We start from the raw sequence: 21343 nt of genomic DNA, 5'->3' as shown, positions 1-21343 counted from the left end.
TCCGCTGTCCATAGCGTTCCTTGACAGTGTCGTTTCTAAGTCACCAATTTAGTGCTACTTGGTCCCAATGGAATTTCCCATTGGGAACCTACTAGCACTGAGTTTCTAACTGGTTAGCAGGATGCTTCCGACAAACCGACCACAGTCAAAATGCTTGCATTCCTTCCACCACAACAATCCCACTCCCTTGATAATCGACAAATCACATTCCCTTTACTTGTGCAAAGTCGGGCACCACTCGGGAGAATTCAACCGTTTCCCCCACGACTTTAATGAGAAGGTAAAGAAATGTGGACTGGATTAGGAATTTTACTCTAAATTAACACTAGGATTAGATCCTTTTCTCTGGTTCTTGGAGGACTACAGAAAAGTCTGTATGTCTGTTTTTATCATAAACAACATTCTGATTTTCAGTCCATGTATCACGACCGCCAGGGAGTAGCAGTGGTGCCGCCCACTGTGCCAGGAGCCTACCTGGGGATCCCAGAAAAGGGCACCATGAGGAAGCAGAAGTCTATAGGTAGGATTCCTGTGGAGTATGTGTGTGTTTGTAGGGGGGTGAGTCCGGTGGCTTTTAGCTTGTCAGACGCTTCTGTCGGGGCTCAGAGGACAGTCTCCTTGTGCAATATTACAGCTAATTAAAGATAAATTGAAATGTTCCGGTCAGCAAAGTGTGCTTTCAGGCGGCAATAATGGAGGTCATTAAGCGTATGCAGAGACTTGGCTGTCACTGCAAAGCTAGAGGAGCGTCATGAAGGCTGATGTTACTCATGGGTGCTCTGATTAGGAATGCAATCAGTGTTATTATTACAGGAAAGGATGAATGTTAAGGTAACATAACTATGCAGGGAATTCATGTGTATTTTAATACTGATTGACTTAAATAAAAAGCTACATGCAAAATTTGAAGTAAAGGGAATTCAATGTCAAAATGTATTCCTGCTGTTGCTGTTTTTTGTTCTGATTTGATGCAGAATGAGCAGCAGTGCATGGTTGAAAAGTGGAAGCAAAATAAGTATTTTCTAACAAATAAAAAACTAAACTGTGTGGAATGTATTTGGATTTTATTTCCTCTACTCTGATACACCTTGATATGATCTAAATAAATAGTTGCTATCTAAATTATCTAGTCTGTAATTAGTCTTGGTTTGCATTGGAACAGTGAAAGCAAGCCACAGAAAACATGCAGTCAGATAGACCAGTGTAATGTTTCTGGACCTACATATAAAATGCTGGAAAACTAACCCTGGAAATTACACTAATAAGGTCTGTGTAGGATCATTTGAATCCCAAATGATCCTACAACCGCTTCCACTCCACACCAAAACCTGAAGCTGAGGCTGCAGAAAAGGGGGAAATTCCATCAGTTATAAACAGAACCACCAACATACGCGGTAAAATCTCCAGCAGCAGTAGAGATTGGATTTTTCTTTTATATCTCCAAGAATGAAACTGTGTGCTGAAAAGCCTGATCACAGGCAGGAAACTGAACCATTTTAAAGAAAGAAAAGGGAAAAAAAGCTGCTGCTGTTTTCCAGATTTATCATCTGTCCTCAAACGTTTCTGACCTTTCATTAATGCTCCAGTTATCGCCTCCTGCTGGCCAAGCATGTTTGTTTAAATTGATTTTTGAACAAGGATCCCTTTTTGTGAATCAGTCACTGGTCTGTTCCAGCAGGAGAAAAATTATTTGGTCTAATTTTAAGCCAAACCATGAACCTTTATAACCTTTTTTTTATCCTCCAAGCAATGATGAAGGTAGGAAATGTGAAATTCGCAGATTGCCTTTGTTTTTTAGCTTGTTGGTGCTCAAACACATAGTCTGCAGTCTTATGTTGTCATAAAATTACCGAAAAATAACAATGTCTCCAAATAGCATAATCTGTCAAATTGTTAAAAGGATCAATAAGGTTCCTTTAACAAGAATTTAAACCTATCTTTACGGGCAGAAATAAGAGTATGGCCTGATTTTTTTTCCTCTATTCTCCATTTCCTAAAGGTACGTCGGAGGATGATAAACAGGGACTCCTAACGCCTCCCCTGCTCAAGTTCTCCCGCAGCCTCTCAATGCCTGACACCTCAGAGGATATCCCTCCTCCCCCAGCGATTTCCCCGCCTTCACCACCTGCCTATAACTCAGTTGCTGGACCTACAGCAAAAAACTACGGCACCACTCGACCGAACTTCACCCAAAACTCACCAAACGCAGTCACCACCATCAGCCGGACCACGGATGTTGGCAGGTTACGCCGTGGATATTTCCGTCAGAGCTCGGAGCAGTTTGAGAGCACACGTACTAGAGGGCGCGCACCCGTGCCTGAGAACCCTTACTCTGAGGTCGGCAATAAGACGCTTTATGTGCCAGCAAAACCAGCTAGAAGGAAGGGAATGTTGGTAAAACAGCCTAATGTAGAGGACAGTCCAGAGAAAACATGCCACGTGCCATCCAGCCCTTCGGGTGCAGTTTCCATGCCCACAACACCTGTCGAAAGGACGTGCTCTTCTATCCCCATTCCCACCATCATTGTTAAAGAACCTTCCACCAGCAGCAGCGGCAAAAGCAGCCAGGGTAGCAGCATGGAGATTGAACCCACTACCCCAGAACATCCCCCTCTAACATCCACCATTGGGGGAAGTGGAGGTTTGCGTCCTGAAGACCCAATGTCTCTTAGCAACCCCTTTGCAGTAGCTATCGCTGGAGCTGTGAGGGACCGTGAAAAGAGACTTGAAGCGAAAAAGAACTCGATTGCCTTCCAGTCAATAGACATAGGGGATGATGAAATGAGCAGCCCCGCACCAACTCCTCGTCTTCGCCAATCTAAATCCATTGATGAGGGCATGTTCAGCAGTGATGAACGCCTACGAAGGATATTAGCTCCCCCTTCTACAGTCCAACTTGGACCCCCAGTAGGTGGTGGTAGTGGAAATATGACAGATTTCAACACGCCAGAGCCCACAGTGGTTCGGGAGCCTCTGAACACCAGAACAGGCCAGTGTCCCAATCTGGACAGTCCAGTAAGTCTCCCAGCCACTCCTCCTAAGAGCCATTACAAGGCTAATGGAACCTACCTCCATCCTGTCACTGGTAAACCCTTGGACCCTAACTCTCCTCTAGCTTTGGCGTTAGCAGCTCGTGACCGAGCCATGAAGGAGCAACAGAACCATCCGCAGAATCAGCCAACAAATCCCCCTCAGGTTCAGCAAACACCCAAACATGAAGCCCAGTCCCTGCCACTTCAGCAGAGCCACAAACCAGACCTCAACCAACCGCTTTTTATTGACACCAAATTGCGTTCTGGGATCGAGACCAGCTTTGCAGCAATCTCCACGGCAACCATGGGACGGCCAGGCAGAGGTGGGCTCCGGCGGCAGATGACTGAGCAGAAGTATGAATCCGATGGAGCGCGGGAACAGCGGCCGCATCAGACAGTTGAGGAGCGAAAAAGCGCGCCCGCCAATGTGGCAGAGGCGTCGCAACCCAAGTCAACTGGGCTGTTGATGGTCCACACAAGCCCTGACACACCAAACAACAAAGTCAATAACCAGGAGGTAGAGGTGCAGGAAAGCAACCGTCCTTCTGAGCTGAAGGACCCCAACCAGCCTGATCATCACATTGCTCCAACAATCTCCGCCAATCCTCAACAAGCCGCCTCAAGGAGAAGAAGTGTTCCTCTAGGAGAATCTTTAGAAGAACCAGTAAAACTGCCATTCCGTATCCCCCCTCCACCACTAGCATCAGTCGACATAGATGAGGACTTTGAGTTCTCAGAGCCTCTTCCCCCACCACTTGAGTTTGCAAACAGTATTGACATTCCTGATGACCAGGCCAGTGCCATTGCAGAGATGATTCAGCAGCAGAGACGAAACGGAGGACATCCTTTACCACCTTACCATCCCCACGCCCCTCCATCTGTCAGTGATCACCAGAAACGTGTGCTTAACAGCATGCCCCCTTCGTACCACCCAGCTCCACCTGAACCAGAATCAGGGGTGGCGGATTCTGGCATTGAAGAGGTTGACAGCCGCAGCAGTGGAGATCCTCATCACATGGAAACCACCAGCACTGTTTCCAGCATCTCCACCCTATCTTCAGAAGGAGGCTTCTGCGACAGTGCTTTGGAGAGCCTCTACACCACTACAGATGGACACGCCTTTTTAGTGGACCGGCCGCCTGTCCCACCCAAACCCAAGGGAAAGTCTGTTATCAATAGAACTGCGCTTTATCATGACGCTCTCATTGAAGAGCCCCCTGAGTCTTATGGGTCACCGCCTCAAGCGCCTCCTCCTCCCCCATCTTCTTCTGAGCCTCCTAGGACTCCTTCTCAAAGGACATCCAAACTGTGGGGGGATCAGCCCCCCGAGCTACGCAGTCCCCCATCCACGCCAGACTCCAAGAACACCGTGATTACAGAGCTCAGCTCTATCCTGCAGCACATTAATCGCGACAGGCCCACCAAGCCAGGAGAGGCCCTCGACTCCCCCACAGCCACCCGAGGGGGCTTAACATCCAGGTATGTCAGGCTTTCTTGCTATTTTCTATCTGATATATTCTACTGAGATCATCAGACTGAATGATTTACACTGTTCTCAATAATGGTTCCATTAGGAATTTCCAGAGGCTTTTAGCTATCATTTGAGTGATGGCGTTTTTTTTTTTTTAAGTTTGTGCTACTTGTTAACATGTAATCTGAGGTTGATGTTGGTAACTTTCTGCACTGAAATTCTGCTAAAAAACATTGGGTTGAGGTAATGAACCCTTCCTGGAATTGGGATCAGCTTAGCCAAGATGCTGTTTCCATGGGATGGGCAGGAATTATTTAGCTTTCATCTAAGCTGAAAATGTAGATGCTTCAATCAATCACAATCAATCCATTGGTTGGTTCAAGGTGGCTTTTTTCGGACAGATTTAATTAGGAAGTCTTATATTTTCCTCGAAGTTTTCCTAGTTATGTTTTAACTAAATATATTTTTATGTCTCCATTAATTTTTCATACCACCATTTATTAGCAAAAATTAAGGAAATCTAGGCAGTGAGTTAAAAGTTGAAATCAGAGTTCAATTAACTTTATTTGTATAGCACCAATTCACGGCATGTCATCTCAAGACACTTTACAGAGACATTTTCATCAAGTCATACAGACAGGTTGGTTAATGCTTTTCTATCTAACATAAAGCCGACGACTGAATCCAGTCTTTGACTTTGCAGGATTCGATCCTCCCCGGGTTGTACAGTAGGCATTTGCTTGTATTGTGTTGTTGACTCTACAGCTTGCTATGACATTGAGCATGCAGCAACAGTGGAAGGAAAAACTGCCTGTAAAGGAAACCTTCAGCAGAACCAGGCTTAGTGTGAGCGACCTTCTGTCGAGGCCGAATGGGGTTCAAGGAGACAGAAGCAGCATAAAAGCACTGATCTATAAATACTTCCTTTGTTAGAAAAGGTAATGGTAAACTTGCTAAATAAACAGTTTTGCAGATTAGCTCTTTGCCAGTTTTCATGCCAAAAGGGATGAAAGAGAGCATATACGGTTGTCCTAAGTTAAAGCTAAGCCCATAGCTATGTCAAGTAAAGAAACAGGACTAAGCTCTTAAAAACAACTCCAAATTATTAATCTATAATTGAAGGTGTTAATGGCAGCAGCAAAGATAATATTTCTCTCCAGGATGGAGTCACAGCCAAACAGGTACAGACCAGATGAAGCTACTATGAGAAAAAGCAGAGAGAGCCGAACGTTAGAGACTGAACTAACAGATACTGCAGAGTGGGAGAATAGAGTTTGAATGAAGCACTTTGATGAAAAGGGGTCCCTATGTCCTCCAGCAGTCTAAGCCTATAGCAGCAAAGTTATAGAGATAGCTCAGGATAACCTGAGCCACCCTTACTGAAAACATTATCAAAAAGCCTAATCTTAGTAGCAGGCGTGGAATCTGCCCTTACAGACTAAAACTGTTTGTTGGTTTGTCATTATCGGATGAAACCTGGATATTTCAGGCTTTATATGTGAGAAGGAGGATTTTTTTATTCTATTCTGGATTTAACAGGAAGCCAATGAGGAGAAGGTAGAATAGGAGAGATATGATCTCTCTTTTTCATTTTCATCAGAACTCTGGCTGCAGCATTTTGGATCAGCTGAAGGCTTTTAACTACAGTTTATGGACTTCCTGATAGTAAAGAATTACAATATTCCAGCCTGGTAGTAACAAATGCATGGACTAGTTTCTCAGCATCACCCCTAGACAGGATATTTCAAATGTTTGCAATATTATTATTGCAATATTATATTGCAATATCAAATTATAGAAACCTCTTTGATATGGGGTTTAAATGACAGGTCCTTATCAAAAATAACACCAAGATTTTCACTTTATTATCTAAGATCAGTTTAATCCCATCCAGATGACGTGACTGACTAAAGTTAACAGAGAATACATATTGATCAGGATCACAAGAAAATCTGTCTTGGTTATGACAATTAAAGATGTCTCTTGTTTGGAAAAACTTGTCACATTCTCTGCTCCCATTTTTTCACAACTCTCATCGAATCTTCGGCAGTCTGGTCTCTCCTCTATGGTCTGTGATCTTAAAGCTAATTCTGCAGCATAATTAAAAAACATCCAGTATGCAATAGTTTTGAGGAATGTTATAACGATTTCACTCTTGACTATAAACGTTAATAAGTGTAATGTCTTCTTCAAATGGTCATAATGGACTAATAAGTATTAGCCTTGTCAGTCCATCCATCCATCTTCTCCCACTTAATCCTGTCAGGGTTGCGGTGGGGACGGTGCCTGTGGGCGAGAAGCGGGGTACACCCTGGATAGTTCGCCAGTCTGTCACCAGGCAACACAGAGACACACAACCATTCAATTCAATTCAGTTTATTTACATAGCGCCAATTCACAGCTCAAAGCAGTTCAACCAGATCATACAGTAAAATTGATCAAAGTTTTCTATCTAAGGAAAACCAGTTGATTGACTCATTGACTCATTGACTCAAATGCAATCCCTCACACTTAACGTGTTTGTAGCGACAGTGGAGAGGAAAATATTCCCTTTTAACAGGAAGAAACCTGCAGCAGAACCAGGCTCAGTGTGAGCGGCCATCTGCTGAGGCCGACTGGGGTTCAAGGAGACAGAAGCAGAGATACCATTCACAGACACTCAAACCCCAAGCACAATCTAGAGAAGCCTATTAACTTAACAATAATGTTTTTGGATTGTGGGAGGAAGCCGGAGCACCCGGAGAGAACCCACTCATGCACAGGGAGAACATGCAAACCGATGCAGAAAGACCCCGAGCCAGGAATCAAACCCAGACCCTTCTTGCTGCAAGGCAGCAGTGCTACAAACTGAACTGTGCAGTCCCCTTTTGTTTATTTATAAGTTATTAATTTAGGGGTTTTATTGCTTTACTCATATAAAACGTTTTTTTAATTATTTTGTACTTTTGATTCAATTCAGTTTTGTTTAGTTATATAACGCTAATTCACAACACATGTCATCTAGAGGCCCTTTATGGGGAGACTTCAGTCAGATCATCCAGTAATATTGGTTCTTGCAAATGTTGAAATTAGGGATGCACGATATAATCGGCCCCCTATCGGTATCGGCCTGTATCGGCCTTAAAACTGAATATCGGACATCGGCCACCCCACCGATATTTAACCCGATATTTGATCAGCTTCTGAGTTTCTAAAGTCTAAAAAAAAAAATAAAAAAAAATACTACTACTTCTTCCTCAAAAACTTCTTTTTTACAGACTTAAAAACTTCTAAAGACGAGGGAAAAAATATTGATACATTAAAATATCACAATATCTTCATATGCTGATATATAGCCATTTAAAAACACCATATCAATCTCTTTTACTAATGAAATATTGCTGTATGTCATTGAAACTTTGCCATATTTTTATATGTTGATATATTGATGCGGTATCGATCTATTTTACTAACAAAACTCACAAGAATTTGCAAAATATCACGAGAGTTTGTAACAGAACGATGAAGTTTCACGAGATTTTGAAAGTAAAATAGATCGAAACCGCGTTTTTAAAAATCAATTTGATAACAGCATATGAAAATATATTTGAGTATATTATTTTTCAAAGTGTCAGAAATGGATAACAAAACTGCTATTTTCAATGACTACTTATTTTTTTCCAGCTTTAACATCGGTATCGATATCGGTTATCGGCTACATGAGTTTTAAAATATCGGCATATTGGATATCGGCGAAAATCCCAATATCGTGCATCCCTAGTTGAAATAAATTAGTCAATGCATATTATTTCTTGTATTTTTTCCCTTTTGTTTGATCGATTAAAAAAAGGGAATAATCAATACCAGATTGATAGATATCATTAAGAGTAGCAGTATTCAGTAACCCTTATTTATTTATTTATTTATTTTTATTTACTTTTAAGGTGTCCTGTCAATGTGACAATAAGAATAATTGTCTTGATGCCAAAAAAAGAGAGCCCGACAGATTTTGCTTTCACAAGTGGAGCAGTACAGCTTTCACCATAATGTTCTGCTTGATTTATGCATATAAATAGCTTTATTATAATACATGCAGGGAGTTTTACAGAGGATATGGACACAGTAATGTAAGTAGAACAGGAAAGGAAAAAATGGGAAAATATGAAAGAAAGAAATAAAAGGGAGATAAGGATAAAACCTCTTCAGTCTACTTCACCTGCAAAGAGATGTAAAAAGAACAGCACAACTAATGAATATAGTATAAGAGATACAATAAAGTAACACCTTAATACTATTGTTGAAGTATAAGTAGTATTATTTAATCTGACATGTATTCTGTGGTAGCTGAAGATAAGAATATGGGCTTTCTGTATGGAAGTGAATCCCTAAGTACCTGGAACCAAGCACCTGTAGTTGTTTATGAGGGTGCACTGTGCATGTAAAGTTTATCCAAAGGAAAAATGCTCAATAGTGGTTGTGAAGAGCCGAAGAGGCGCCCTCCCCAGAGCACCAAGGCAAGCGCCGGGGGACCCAAAGCCCCAGACGTCCAAAGGGATTAAACCTTATTTATACCTATAACTGCCCATTAGATTGGTTAAAATGTTTCTATTTAAGGAAACTAAATAGTTTCTGTATTAGAGAAGGTAATGGCTCCATAAGTGGTTTTGTCAAGAAAAGAAACAGTTAAGCAGATGAGCTCTGACGCGGTTGATACAGAGAATTTGAATTATTCAAATGTTTTAATAATTATGTGTATGAAATTATTGTTGAATCATTAAAAAGAGTTATGGTAGCATTGATCATAAGAAAGTCTACCAGGTGTGTCCTGTGCCACTGGCCTGATAGCTTAGAACAGGGTTGGGGTTGGTGATTCAATACAGAGAGGTTCTGATGAGACTAGAGGGATGGTTTTGTCTTTTATTCAAGTGGATTTTAGTGAGTTCCTTGTGCACAGTTACTGCACCTTTGCCTTGAATAGTCAACATGAACAGTTCTACTAAATGATCCTGAGCCAATCCATTTTTCTATCCGATTCCCTTTAAGCAACCAAAGCCACCCATCATTCTGTAAAAGTGGTTCTGATCCATCATTTTGGGGGATCTGCAGAAGTCCAAGTTGCAGTAAATGTGGAGACATTTACCATCCCCCACCACTATGTGAGACAGGAATAAAAAGCTGCATCAATAATTCACTTTGCACATTAACTTTGTATGAACAATCCCATTGCTCAGAGAGATGGGGAGGCTGACGTTCAGGTTGTCTAAGCCAGTAGAAGAAGATCATCTAAGGCTCAATGTCATTTTTGTTCTCCTTCACTCTGTCTAAATGTCTACAGTTTCCATCCTCTGTTGTTCCTCTTTGTGTCTGTTGACGTTCGCTCCTTTTACTCATTTTCAGCTCCTGTCTCTCCATCTTCATTTCCCCCAGTGTCCTGTTGTCCCTTCACTTCTCCTTCATCCACCCCCCCAGTGCTTCCCTCCTTCAGGTAGGTCCCTGCCGCTCCTCCCAGTGCTCCTTCTTTATGTCTAAGCACTTAGCATGGCAGATTTAGCAGAGTTAGAAGTCCATCTCAGGCCCGTTGACCTCCAATGTTATTCTGTTTTTCTCTGTTTTTATTTCGACAATTTTTTGGTTGTTTTTTCTCCTCAGGTCATATTTTTTCATGCTTATCGTCGTTTATAACTTTTCTTGCATTTCTGTTTAGCACCATCCATGTTTATTAGTCTCCCATCCTCAGCTTCTGCTCACCTTTGCCTTCTCATTCCCTCCATTGCCTGAACCTGCGTCTTTTCCTTTACAAGCTCTCTGTCAGTTGTTGTTCCTTTCTGGATTCTCCTGTTTGCTAAACTGCTTCAATCCACGTTTTTTTCTGTGCTTTATCTCGGTTTCTTCCTATGCTTGAGAGTTTTTCTAAATGCTGTTTATTTATTGTTAAAGGGCAACCAACAATTATCTCATTCAAGCTCTGCATTCAGGACCATCAGGACAGAATGATTCCTGACTACCACTCTGTTTCGTCTCGTTTTGTTTTCAGTACCTTTTTCCACCTTCCGTTTCTCTGTGTCGTTCTATTTTAAAACGTACTTTATTCTTGGACGTCTCTGCTTTAGTTTCTCTGCATATATGAACTTATTTTGGCAGTAATAGCTGTTGGAAATTACTCATCAACAGCAAATCAAGAAACATATTTACTTGGAAACCTGGGGATGTATTCAACAAAGAAGGGCAGACGGACTGTGGAACAGGGGATAAAGTCTTTGGACTAAGATGTTATGGAGGAAGATTTATTTTGCTGAAAGATTTTATTGAGCTGCATCGAAAATCTTCAATATAAGCATGCTAATAAAAGCACAGATGCTCATTTAAAATACCTTGATATTTCACAAAAAAAAAAGAACTCTGGAAGTTAGCTATGATCCTTAATCATGGAAGGAAAAAGACGGCCCACTGCATTAAAGATCCTCCACTGTACATAAAAGAAGGCTCAAGATATTCCCCTTTTTTGTGTGTGTCGGTGTGTGTGTGATGTGTGTGTGTGTGTGTGTGGGTTAGTAAAGTCTAAAGCACAAAGATCCATTTAAAGACCCAGTAAGAATTCTGTCACATCGAGTTGGGGAGATGATTAAACCTTTTCTCGTCTGAAATGCATAACATGTTCTCTTGTTTTTAACATTACAAAGAGTGCCTTAAAGACACGACTTTTGTTTTATTAATACTTCAGGGCAATAGAACTTTTTTTTGAGGATTTATTTAAAAGTAAAACACCTGATTTTTTGAAAGGGAATTTTTTCCTTTGTATTGGATTATTTTACAAATGAGCGGATAAATGAGAGTCCACATCATGAGTAAAGCAAGGTGGAGGCACCATTATACTGCGGGTCAACATTACAGACAGAGACCTTTATAAGTTGGTAGCAATGGCTTCCTGTTAAATCCAGAATAGAATTTAAAATCCTCCTTCTCACATATAAAGCCTTAAATGGCCAAGCTCCATCTGATATCAGAGATCTGATTGTTCCTGATGTTCCTAACAGAGCACTTCGCTCTCAATCTGCAGGTTTACTAGTGGTTCCTAGAATTTCAAAAAATAGAATGGGAGGCAGATCTTTTAGTTATCAGGCTCCTCTCCTGTGGAACCAACTTCCAGTTTTAGTCCGTGAGGCAGACACCCTGTCTACTTTTAAGGCTAGGCTTAAAACTTTCACTTTTTATAATGTTTAGAGTTAAAAAACAGAGTGATGTTTGCTTAGTCCCTGGGTGAGTAGAGGTGGTGGTAGAGCGTTAACAGCCCAATGTGATGGGGGATAATTCAGTACGACCAGATGTTTCTCCTTGTCTGTATTGTAACTCTACCTTTCCTATACCTCATCCACTAAAATGTTGAAGTTTTTACACCATTAGTGGCTTTTTTTTGTTCAGTGGGCAGACAGGAAAGGGGGTACAAGAGAGAAGGAGAGACATGCCACCACAGGTTGGATTGGAACCTGGGTCAGCCTGGTTCGAGCATGCTAACCACTGCGCCACCAAAGCAATCCCCATCCTCAGCTATTTTCTATATTTTTAATTATTCTGCTTAATTTTTTTCTCTAGTCTCTTAAATCTGCAGTGGTTCTTAAGTTGGTTATCTCTGCTTTTCCACATCATTGTATCATCCTGCCGCTCCCATCAACACCCTTGTTTATAGATGTTTGCAATTGGCCGCTCACACTGAGCCTGGTTCGGTTCTCCAGAGGTTGCTTCCTCTTCAAAGGGAGTTTTCCTCTCCACTGTTGCTGCATGCATGCTCAGTGTGAGCGATTGCTGAAGAGTCAATGACTAAGCCGGGTCACAGAGGTTGCATATGACTTTTTAATCTTCGATCTTAGTTTTTTCATGTCACACTGATTGCGTAGTGAGGCTCTGACTATGCAGGGTGAGCAGATCCTGATATCTCTTCCCGTCAGACCCATGAAATTGCTGCTGAATTGCTGTCTAGTCTGACTACATTTAGTCAGTCTCAGTGTGAACTTTTAATGAGCGCTAAACACCGCAACCTCGTCCGAGACGATTTTCTGATCAGATCAGTCGTGTTCAGGGCTTTAAATGCAAGCTCAACCAGGACAGAACATGTATTTCAAGTCAATGACTGGATGCTATCAACTGGTTTTTGACAGAAACTTTGAACCAATCAGATTGTATTATCTCTATAGAGCCTTGGGATGACTGGTGTTTTGAATTGGCACTATATAAATACAGTGAATTGAATAGAATTTGATGGGGGATAGAGAGCCGCACCATGAAGCTTCAAGAAAGCTTTTTTTTCTGGTCCGATGATGATCCCAAACATTGAAAACAAACCTGGATAAAAAAAAAAAATCCTGGAACACTGAAAAGAGAGTAGAAAAGGTAGCTAAAGGTTTACAACAAAAATTTTAAGTTTGGAAGAACAATTAAACAAAATTTTACTTCAGAGTTTAGGTGTCCAAACCCAGTGGTGAAAGCAACAAAAGTACATTTACTTCTTTACAGGTGGTGTAGAATTTGTAGCAAACAAAAATAAATCAGGTGGTTCTTTTAAGTTCCTCTGAAAATTAGACAGAAATGTAGTGATAATAAAACATTGTATTGGTTGCCTAGCAACCAGCTGATGAGAGCAGTCTTGAGGCCTGTAGTGTTGTCAGAGGAGGTGTGTGTACTTTTAAATGCATGTACGTTTGAATACTTAAGTATTTTCAAAAGTGAGTACCTCAACACTTGAGTAGATGTTTGACCGAGTAACTTTACTTGTAGTTGAGTAAGATTTGATCTTTAGTACAAATACTTCTACTCAGGTACTACTATTGAGTACTTCGTCCACCGATGGTTAAATCTACTAATGACTTTTAGGCTCATTAAAATTTGATGACTTTAATTTTTTCCTCCTGTGTTGTTTGAATTAGGGGTGTCTCAGGCTTTAAAAGGCTGATAAAGTCTCCTGTACACAGATGAAACTCATGAGATGTACTCTAATCCTGTGATATCTGTTGTGTGTTCTTCTAAGTGGCTCAGTTCAGATCAAAAAGCAGATCTTTGACGTTGCTGCAGCTCCATCACCATCCCCTGCCTGTGAGCTCTGGTGTTTTTGGACCGTGTTCATCGTCATGGTTCCCTCCGGGATGTCGGTTGGGGGGGTGGGGGCTCTGATTATCTGCCTCCTTGTTCGGGAACAGGGCTTCGTGCTGTGTTTGCTGCTTTGTGCCGTGGCTACGGGTTGCCAGGCAGCAGGATGAGGTTGTAGGCATCATGTGCAGAGGGCGAGACAGCTCCGCAAACCGTCAAACAGATGGCGACAGATAATGGCCTACTTTTACACCTGCCTGCTCTCCTTCCATCACTCCTGTCGCTTCCTTCTCTCCGATTTTCTTCCATTTCTGCTCTGAACTACGCTGAACATTTTACTAAGGTTTTTTTTATAGTGCTGTGTTTTAGACTCACAGATTAAATGTGCGTTGGTTGTGGCTGTGGATGAGAATGGTTGCCTAGCAACCAGCTGATNCAGATTAAATGTGCGTTGGTTGTGGCTGTGGATGAGAATGGTTGCCTAGCAACCAGCTGATGAGAGCAGCCTTGAGGCCTGCAGTGATGTCAGAGTGAGTCGGGGGAGGTGTGTGTGTGTGTGTGTGTGTGTGTGTGTGTATGGCAGGCCGATCCCTCAGCAGAGCTGGGCTTCATCTTTTGCAGCTCACGTGCCGTGTTTCTGCTTTAGTAGGCCAGCGTTATGTAACCTGGGCATGCTGCTGTGTGAGTGTGCGTCCTGCCTGCTATAAATAAGAGGCGCTCGCCTGCAGGTGAGACCCCGGCATGCATGAGCCGGTGAGTGAGCGCTGCAGGCGATGTCTCCCATCACAGATTAAATTAAAGCCCCAGAGCTGATGAAGAATAAACCGAGTTTGTGATTCTGTTTCTGCATGTCGTCAGAGTCAAATAGTGACTTAATGTCACTGAAGAAGCGACAAAAGAAATGGATAGTTTTCATGGGAGAGTGTTGGCCTAGTGGTTAATGCAGTACACTTGTGTTCTGAGAAGGTTGCAAGTACCCGGTTTCATCCCCACAACCTGCACTCTGGGTTCCTCAAGTAAAACTTAACCCCACGCTGCACCCCAAGGGGATGCGTTAAATGTTCATTTTATTGCTTTATGTAATGACAATAAAGTTGAATTCTTCTTCTAAGTTTTAATGCTTATTTATCATCTATGTGGTTAAAGTTTGGTCCATATAAACACGAACGGGTTTGATGGGTTTTTATCTCTTTAGTGTTTGGAGGAGCCTAGAACCTTAATGCCAGATTTTTTTTTTTTAGTTTCTTATTTTACTCATTTCATTTATAACCAGACTTTGTAGGCATCATGAGCCTTCTGAAATGACTCTCCCATCCCTCCTGGTCAAAACCCATATCACTGTCCTAAAGCCCATGATCCCCACTGGTATAAACCACTGTCCTTCAACTGGTCGTCTCCTCTCCATGTTTCAGAAAGCCATCATCACACCACTTCTCAGTTGCGACACTCTTTACCGAGCAGTTCTCTCCAATTACAGGCCTGCTTCCAATCTACCCCACACATTCAAAGTGATTTAGACGCACCTTCAAAACTATCTAGATCCAAACAGGCAGTGTGAAAGATTCAAGTCATAGTCAGAAACAACCTCCTGATGTCCTCTGATGCTGGTTCTTCATCCTCCTGCTGTAGTCGCTGTGAAGTTTCACTCAAACGGCCCTAAGTTGGTTTGAGTCAAACCTCACAAACCAAACAGGATACGTCTCCTCAAGTCACCTGCTGTGCCTCCCAGGGGGCTGTTGTTGTCCCCATCATCTTTACCTTCCTCCCCTTGATCAGGTCGTTTGCCATCATGGTTTTTCCTTGCTCTTCCTTTCTCTACTGGGGCGACAGTGGCCTTGGATGTAGGAGTTTGCCCTGAAATCGAAAGGTTGACGGTTCAAGCCCCGGCTCTGACTTTCATTGTCGTTGTGTCCTTGGGCAAGACACTTCACCTGCATTGTCTACTGGTGGTGGTCAGAGGGCCCGGTGGCGCCAGTGTATGGCAGTCCCGCTTCTGTCAGTGAGCCCCAGGGCAGCTGTGGCTACAATGTAGCTTGCCACCGTGAGTGTGTGCGTGTATGGGTGAATGAATGTAGTGTAAAGCGCTTTGGTCAAGTCTTCTGACTTGAAAAAAAGCGCTATATAAGTACATGCCATTTACTACACCAATGCCATACATCCTTGTAAAGGCCACAGCTGCTGTCTTACCTGCATCATCATCAACTCCTGATCTCAGAACTAAAGTGAGAACCATTGGAAATTGGACCTTCTGCTCCCTGCTTTACTGCAAAATCGGTTTTCACTTGTTTGCCTGCTTTTTTCAAGCAGGACATGGTTTTTGTTGGAACTGTGCTAGATTGATAAGTGTGTATTTGTTTATTGTCAGCAGTAAAGTACTAACACTAGCCATGCTAGTTAGCACAACCAGGAAGAAGAGGCTGTGGGTGAATGAAACCATTGGCCCAGAGAGAAGATTGAGGACTTCCAGCTTGTAAAAGAGTCTAGTTTCCAGAGCCATTGTAATCGCAAACTCATGTCAAATACTTTGAGGAATTTAGACACAAGCCGTTTCCCAATTCTTAAGAATACGTGTTAGAAGTTGTATTCTCACCAAGTACATTCTTGACAAGAACACAGGAAGGTCTGGACTCGGGGAGCTGCATTTCACCTCCTGTTATTAATAGTCAGACAGACAGACTGATTGACTGACTTAGTTACTTACTTACTTACTCCTTTCTTTATTCCGGACTATTGGTCCAATAAATATATAGGATACCAATAGTGGTGGAAAAGTACAATACAAGTACCAGTAACAATTAGATTGGAAATTTAAGGAGAGAAATGCCAGTTTCTCCACAGTTTAGACTGGTACTGACACAACATGTGGTGTCAACAAAATATGATTGCCAGATGCATATATCCTACAGATAAAACTATACATTGACTTTCGTAAAGCAGCTTGTAAGGTATTGACTCTTGACGTGACCAAGATCTCACCCGCACTAGTCCATCTTGGCCATCTCAAAAGTACCGTCAAAGCATCATTGTTGGCCACCTGTAGCCTTTGCAGGCTGGATTTTTTTTATGTGGACCAAAAGAGAGGCGTGTACAGAGAGGTACAATATGCATTAAAACGTTCCACTTTTACCACATCAGTACATGCACCGAATTTACAAGCAATTAGCTTGAGCATACAGCATTCTAGATGTCTACAGATATTATCATCTGACATGATGTGCCCAAGATACTTGGTTTCATTAGTAACACCCAGTGTGATGCACAGTCAGATAAACACAAATCGAATTAACATTTTGTCAAATAAAACGATCAAACTGTTTTTAAATTACTCACTAAATCAATAACCACACAGGGAAGCTTAAACTATAATGTTTTCACCTCAAATGATCTAAACATACTTTTATAGGACAACGGCGACAGAAAAGAGAACTTTTAACTTCATACTCAGCTCATTAAGCGCTAACCTGGAAGCTGCTGCTGCCGCAGTGCATGCTGGGACAGCTGTCAGTCTGGAGAACGGACAAGTCTGCTCTGATGCATGCTGGGTAAAGATTGAGGTGCTGAACTGGGGACTTTTCGGTTTTCAGTCTTGTGTTCTTGTGAAATGAAGCAGTGCTAGGGCAGTTTACTAGCTTTTCCCTCAATTTGCTAACTAGTATTTCTAACTGGTGACTGGGTGACCCAGTTTCTATCGCCTATGGGTTTTCTGTCACTGAGAGCCGCAGTTACAGTTGATCTACTTTGACCACAGCATGCAGCGGACTCTCAAAGTGCTGCACTACAATCGTACTTTGCTTATTATGGCCATGAGCTACCCTTGAACAGAAAATTACTGAAAATAATGGATTTCAGAGCATAGTGGTGCATGTTCCACATCCCATCTGAAAGGGCCTTTAGTCCTTTGGCTCCTCATTGTAGCTGTGCTTATGGCCAGTTTATACTCAGCGTTCATGGAGAACATTAAGTGTTGTGCATATTAGTCTGTGATTGACATTATTTGTTTAACCAGATATATCTATCAGGAAACCACAGCAACAGCTGTTATAGATGCTAACTGCTAATTCCTCTAAGTCTATCTGTAAAACTCTTGTTGGCCTCTTTTCCTTAAATTTAGACTAACTTTATTGACATTTTGTATACACAGAGTGTGACAGTGAATGAGCAGCAGCTTAGCAGTGAAGATGAACATTTCCATTTATAAAGTGCAGCAGTGTTTTAATGTAAACAGAGTAGGAGACACATGGTCCAAAAAGGCATTGATGTGGAAGGTTCAGAGCAGTGCAAAGATAAATAAATATCTATGCAGCAAAAGGCAGTAGAAACAATGAGTTTAATTATATTATAAGATTCACCATGTAGAGCAAATATGGTCTTAACTGTGTTGCAGACTCGATTTGTGAGATGATTTTGAGTTTTCAATAGTCTTATGGCAGTGGGGGGAAAGCTGTTGCTGAATGTGCTGGACCTGCATTGAATGCTGTGAAGCCTCTTCCCAGAGGGCAGCAGGGAGAACAGTCCAAGGTGGGTGTGAGGTGTCGCTGATAATGTTACGATGCATGCCATAATTTAGTAGTAAACAGTTATCAAACATTGCTCAATTCAAACTTAACGCTCCATGTTAACTACTATGTAGTTTTTATTGTCATTACACTGTCACAAGTACAGAGCAACGAAATGAATGTAACCCTTCCCCTTAGGGAGCAGTGTTGGGTTAAGGGTCTTTGCTCAGGGACCCAGAGTGGCAGTTTGTTGAATTGGGGCTTGAATTCAGAACCTCTGTGTTGGAATAATTATGTATAAGATACTTAATGTTTGTTCTTATGATGTATAATGTTTGACATATTACTGTTCCAGAGTGGTGTTGCACAAGCAGTATAGGTCAACTCTCAGGAAGTTTTGCTCAAGCTTAAGGAAACCAGGAGGTTCTCGGACCATTTGACCTCAAGACATTTAAATGCAAATTGACCTGTTCACCGAGGCTGCAAATTGAATGGTATTTCTTGTTTCCTACTCCTTTAGCGCAACCTCAGCTTGTGTAACTAGGGAGTCCCCCCTCTGACTTTAATAAATAGCAAGGAGAAAGCTGAAGACTGGCAGAGTGGGGTGGAGATGTACCAGCACGTCTCTTCCCACTCCCCTGGCGAGTAAAAATAATTCTGACTCTGTGCCTTACTTTCCTTGTTTTATAGTGTTTTAGGTGTTAGACCTGACACTCTGGATTTCAAGCTCTATGCTCTGACCAGTTGGTCGCCACTCTCCCTATTCATTCTGTGGTTGTATAAAATTCCTTTCCGCTAAGTATAAAACAGTGAATTTCCTGCCTAATCTGATCTATGTCGATCTTTTTAGAACCCAACTAGGTCCAAGTTTGAACCATGTAGCTCAGGTCTTAGAATTTTATAACCCTTTAAATGTTCTGGACCTATCTGAACTATTCAATTAGTTTATTTCTATAGCTCCAATTCACATCATGTCATCTCAGGTCACTTTATAGAGACAATTCAACCAGATCATCCAGTCAGATTGGTTCAAAGTTTTCTATTTAAGTAAAAACCAGCTGATTGCATCGACTCATTGACTCTTCAGCAATGCTTTTAGCGACAGTAGAGGGGAAAACTTCCTTTGAACAGGAAAAACCTCCGGCAGAACCAGGCTCAGTGTTAGCGGCCATCTGCTGAGACCGATTTGGGTTCAAAGAGACAGAAGCAGACATAGAAAAAGAAGCATAGATACAAAAGGAACTTGTCAACCAGCTCCACAGGCGGCCCCGTCCAGGAAACACACAGCCAGGCAGACGAGCTCCGAGCCAGCTCCCATGTCAGAGGATGAAGAGAGCACATCCAGTTAGTCACAGTCAGAGAAACGGGACTACACTGAAAAAAGGCCAAGCTCCAACATCTATAAACAAAGGTGTTGATGGCAGCAGCACAGCTGATATTTCTCTCCAGGATGGAGTCACAGTCAAACAGGAACAGACCAGATGAAGCTACTATGAGAAAAAAAAGAGAGAGCAGAAAGTTAGAGATTGAACTAACAGATACTGCAGAATGGGAGAATAGAGATAGAATGAAGCAGAATGATGGATAACTGAGCCACTCTAACTATAAGCTTTAGCAAAAAAGAAAGTTTTAAGCCTATTCTTAAAAGTAGACAGGGTGTCTGCCTCACGGACTGAAACTGGTGGTTGGTTCCACAGGAGGTGTAGATATATACTAATTGTCGGTAAATTTTCATTTTTATTGTGTTGTTTTAAAGAACCAGCTTTCATTTTCAAACAGCTGCTGTTGTGTTTCTGTCTTGGTCACTATATTAGCCCCAGTGTTGGTATAAAAGCGGGATTCAGGGAGTCTCCTGAAGCCCAACAGGGGAATAAAACCCCAAACCACAATGCACCAGAACCAAACGGCTGAACTACCTCCTTCACAGTTCTGCTAGTTAGCCATAAAACACACCTTCTGTGTGTTTGTAAGGTAAAACGTCTGTTAACTGGAGTTTCTCTGGGATTGATGGGCCCACCCTGACACAGCCCTGGATGTTAAAGGTCACTGAGAAGGGTGGGTGCAACAGAATCAGTGTTCAGTCCACTAATGCTTTTTTTCTAAGAGTTCAAAGGTCAAGTGTATGTTTTTGGAGAGCAGATTGATGGATTGACCACAGTCTCTTCAGGGTGACCAGGCAGTGAAATGTAAAATACTTTATTCTGTCTCCATTATCTAGTTCACGGGGGAAACAGCCCCTCAGCATAATGCTGCCCCACTCGTGCTTTACAGGTGCTGCAGTGTTCTTGGCACTGTCTCGTTTTCAATTGAAATTCAAAAAAACTTTATTGACCTCTAAAGTGTCACATGATATTGTTCCCTGGTCCTTTATCCCTGATCCTTGTCCCCTGTTTAATGTCCCCTGGTGGTCTTTCTCCCTTTATCCGTGTCCCCTGGTCCTTGTCCCCTTGTCCATGTACCCTAATGGTCTGTTTTCCCTGGTCCTTTTCCCATCATGCAGATAAAGGTTCCATTGAAGAACTCTGTGAATGTGATGCTGATATACACATCCTTGTTCTAGTGAGCTGCCTCAGAGAACCTCAGTGCGTAGCAGTGTCTTCTTCTGCCTCACGTGACTCTGAGCTGCAGCAAAAAGAACAGTAATAAGGTCAGAGAAGCTAAACAAGGCTCTGGACTAATTATTCTGAACAGGCAATTACATCCATTTAACTCCTGCAACAAAAATTCTGCTGCAGAAAGAAGTTAAGATTTGTTGTGAATCACAGGTGAGATGTTTCCGCGCTGCTGATTGGTTGTTGAACTGAAAGACAAATCAGACAGAAGCCGTTTATCTGTCTTCTTGCATCACTTCACCCAGTGGAAAAGCTTCTGCTGAGCTGGAAGTTTTTCACAGAGCAGGGGGACGTTTCACTCCCACTGTGGCCCACTTCCACTCTTTGGCAGAAGGACCCCACTCAGTCCCCTCACTTACCCTCAGGCTGCTCCATATGTCCCTTGCAGGAGAGAGCCAGAAGTGTCCGGTTGGAGGGAAAAGTTTGTTCTAGAAGTTTTTATTTTGCCAGCTTTGTGTCTTCAGGTTCAGTTTTAACACATATGTAGTCATAAGTGAGCTGTTTGCCAAACTCTGACAGGAAACAGATCCTTGGGGGGGATGACATTTAACAATCATTCCTTTGCTAACCTGGAACCAGCAGAGACACTCAGACCTTTCTCCTCTCAGACACCTCCTCCAGCTCCTCTGGGACTCAGTGGCGAAACAGATGTCCACCATCTCAGCTGACTCCTCT

The 21343-nt window shown here is 42.3% G+C and overlaps 1 protein-coding gene across 1 annotated transcript in view; it reads left to right on the top strand.

Moving 5' to 3' along the window:
• The window catches only part of shank2 (SH3 and multiple ankyrin repeat domains 2), a 127142-nt gene that overhangs the window by 100219 nt on the left and 5580 nt on the right, over nt 1-21343 (top strand). The window contains exons 14-15 of the mRNA XM_015397324.1: nt 415-520; nt 2000-4511. Of these exons, the coding sequence (XP_015252810.1) occupies nt 415-520; nt 2000-4511 (2618 nt within the window). The remainder of the gene's footprint in view (nt 1-414; nt 521-1999; nt 4512-21343) is intronic.

The sequence above is a fragment of the Cyprinodon variegatus genome, unplaced genomic scaffold (genome assembly GCF_000732505.1).
Source record: "Cyprinodon variegatus isolate N-32 unplaced genomic scaffold, C_variegatus-1.0 Scaffold852, whole genome shotgun sequence".
Lineage (NCBI taxonomy): Eukaryota > Metazoa > Chordata > Actinopteri > Cyprinodontiformes > Cyprinodontidae > Cyprinodon > Cyprinodon variegatus.
The sequence above is the reverse complement of the archived record's forward strand: the minus strand, read 5'-3'. Positions and strand labels throughout refer to the sequence as shown.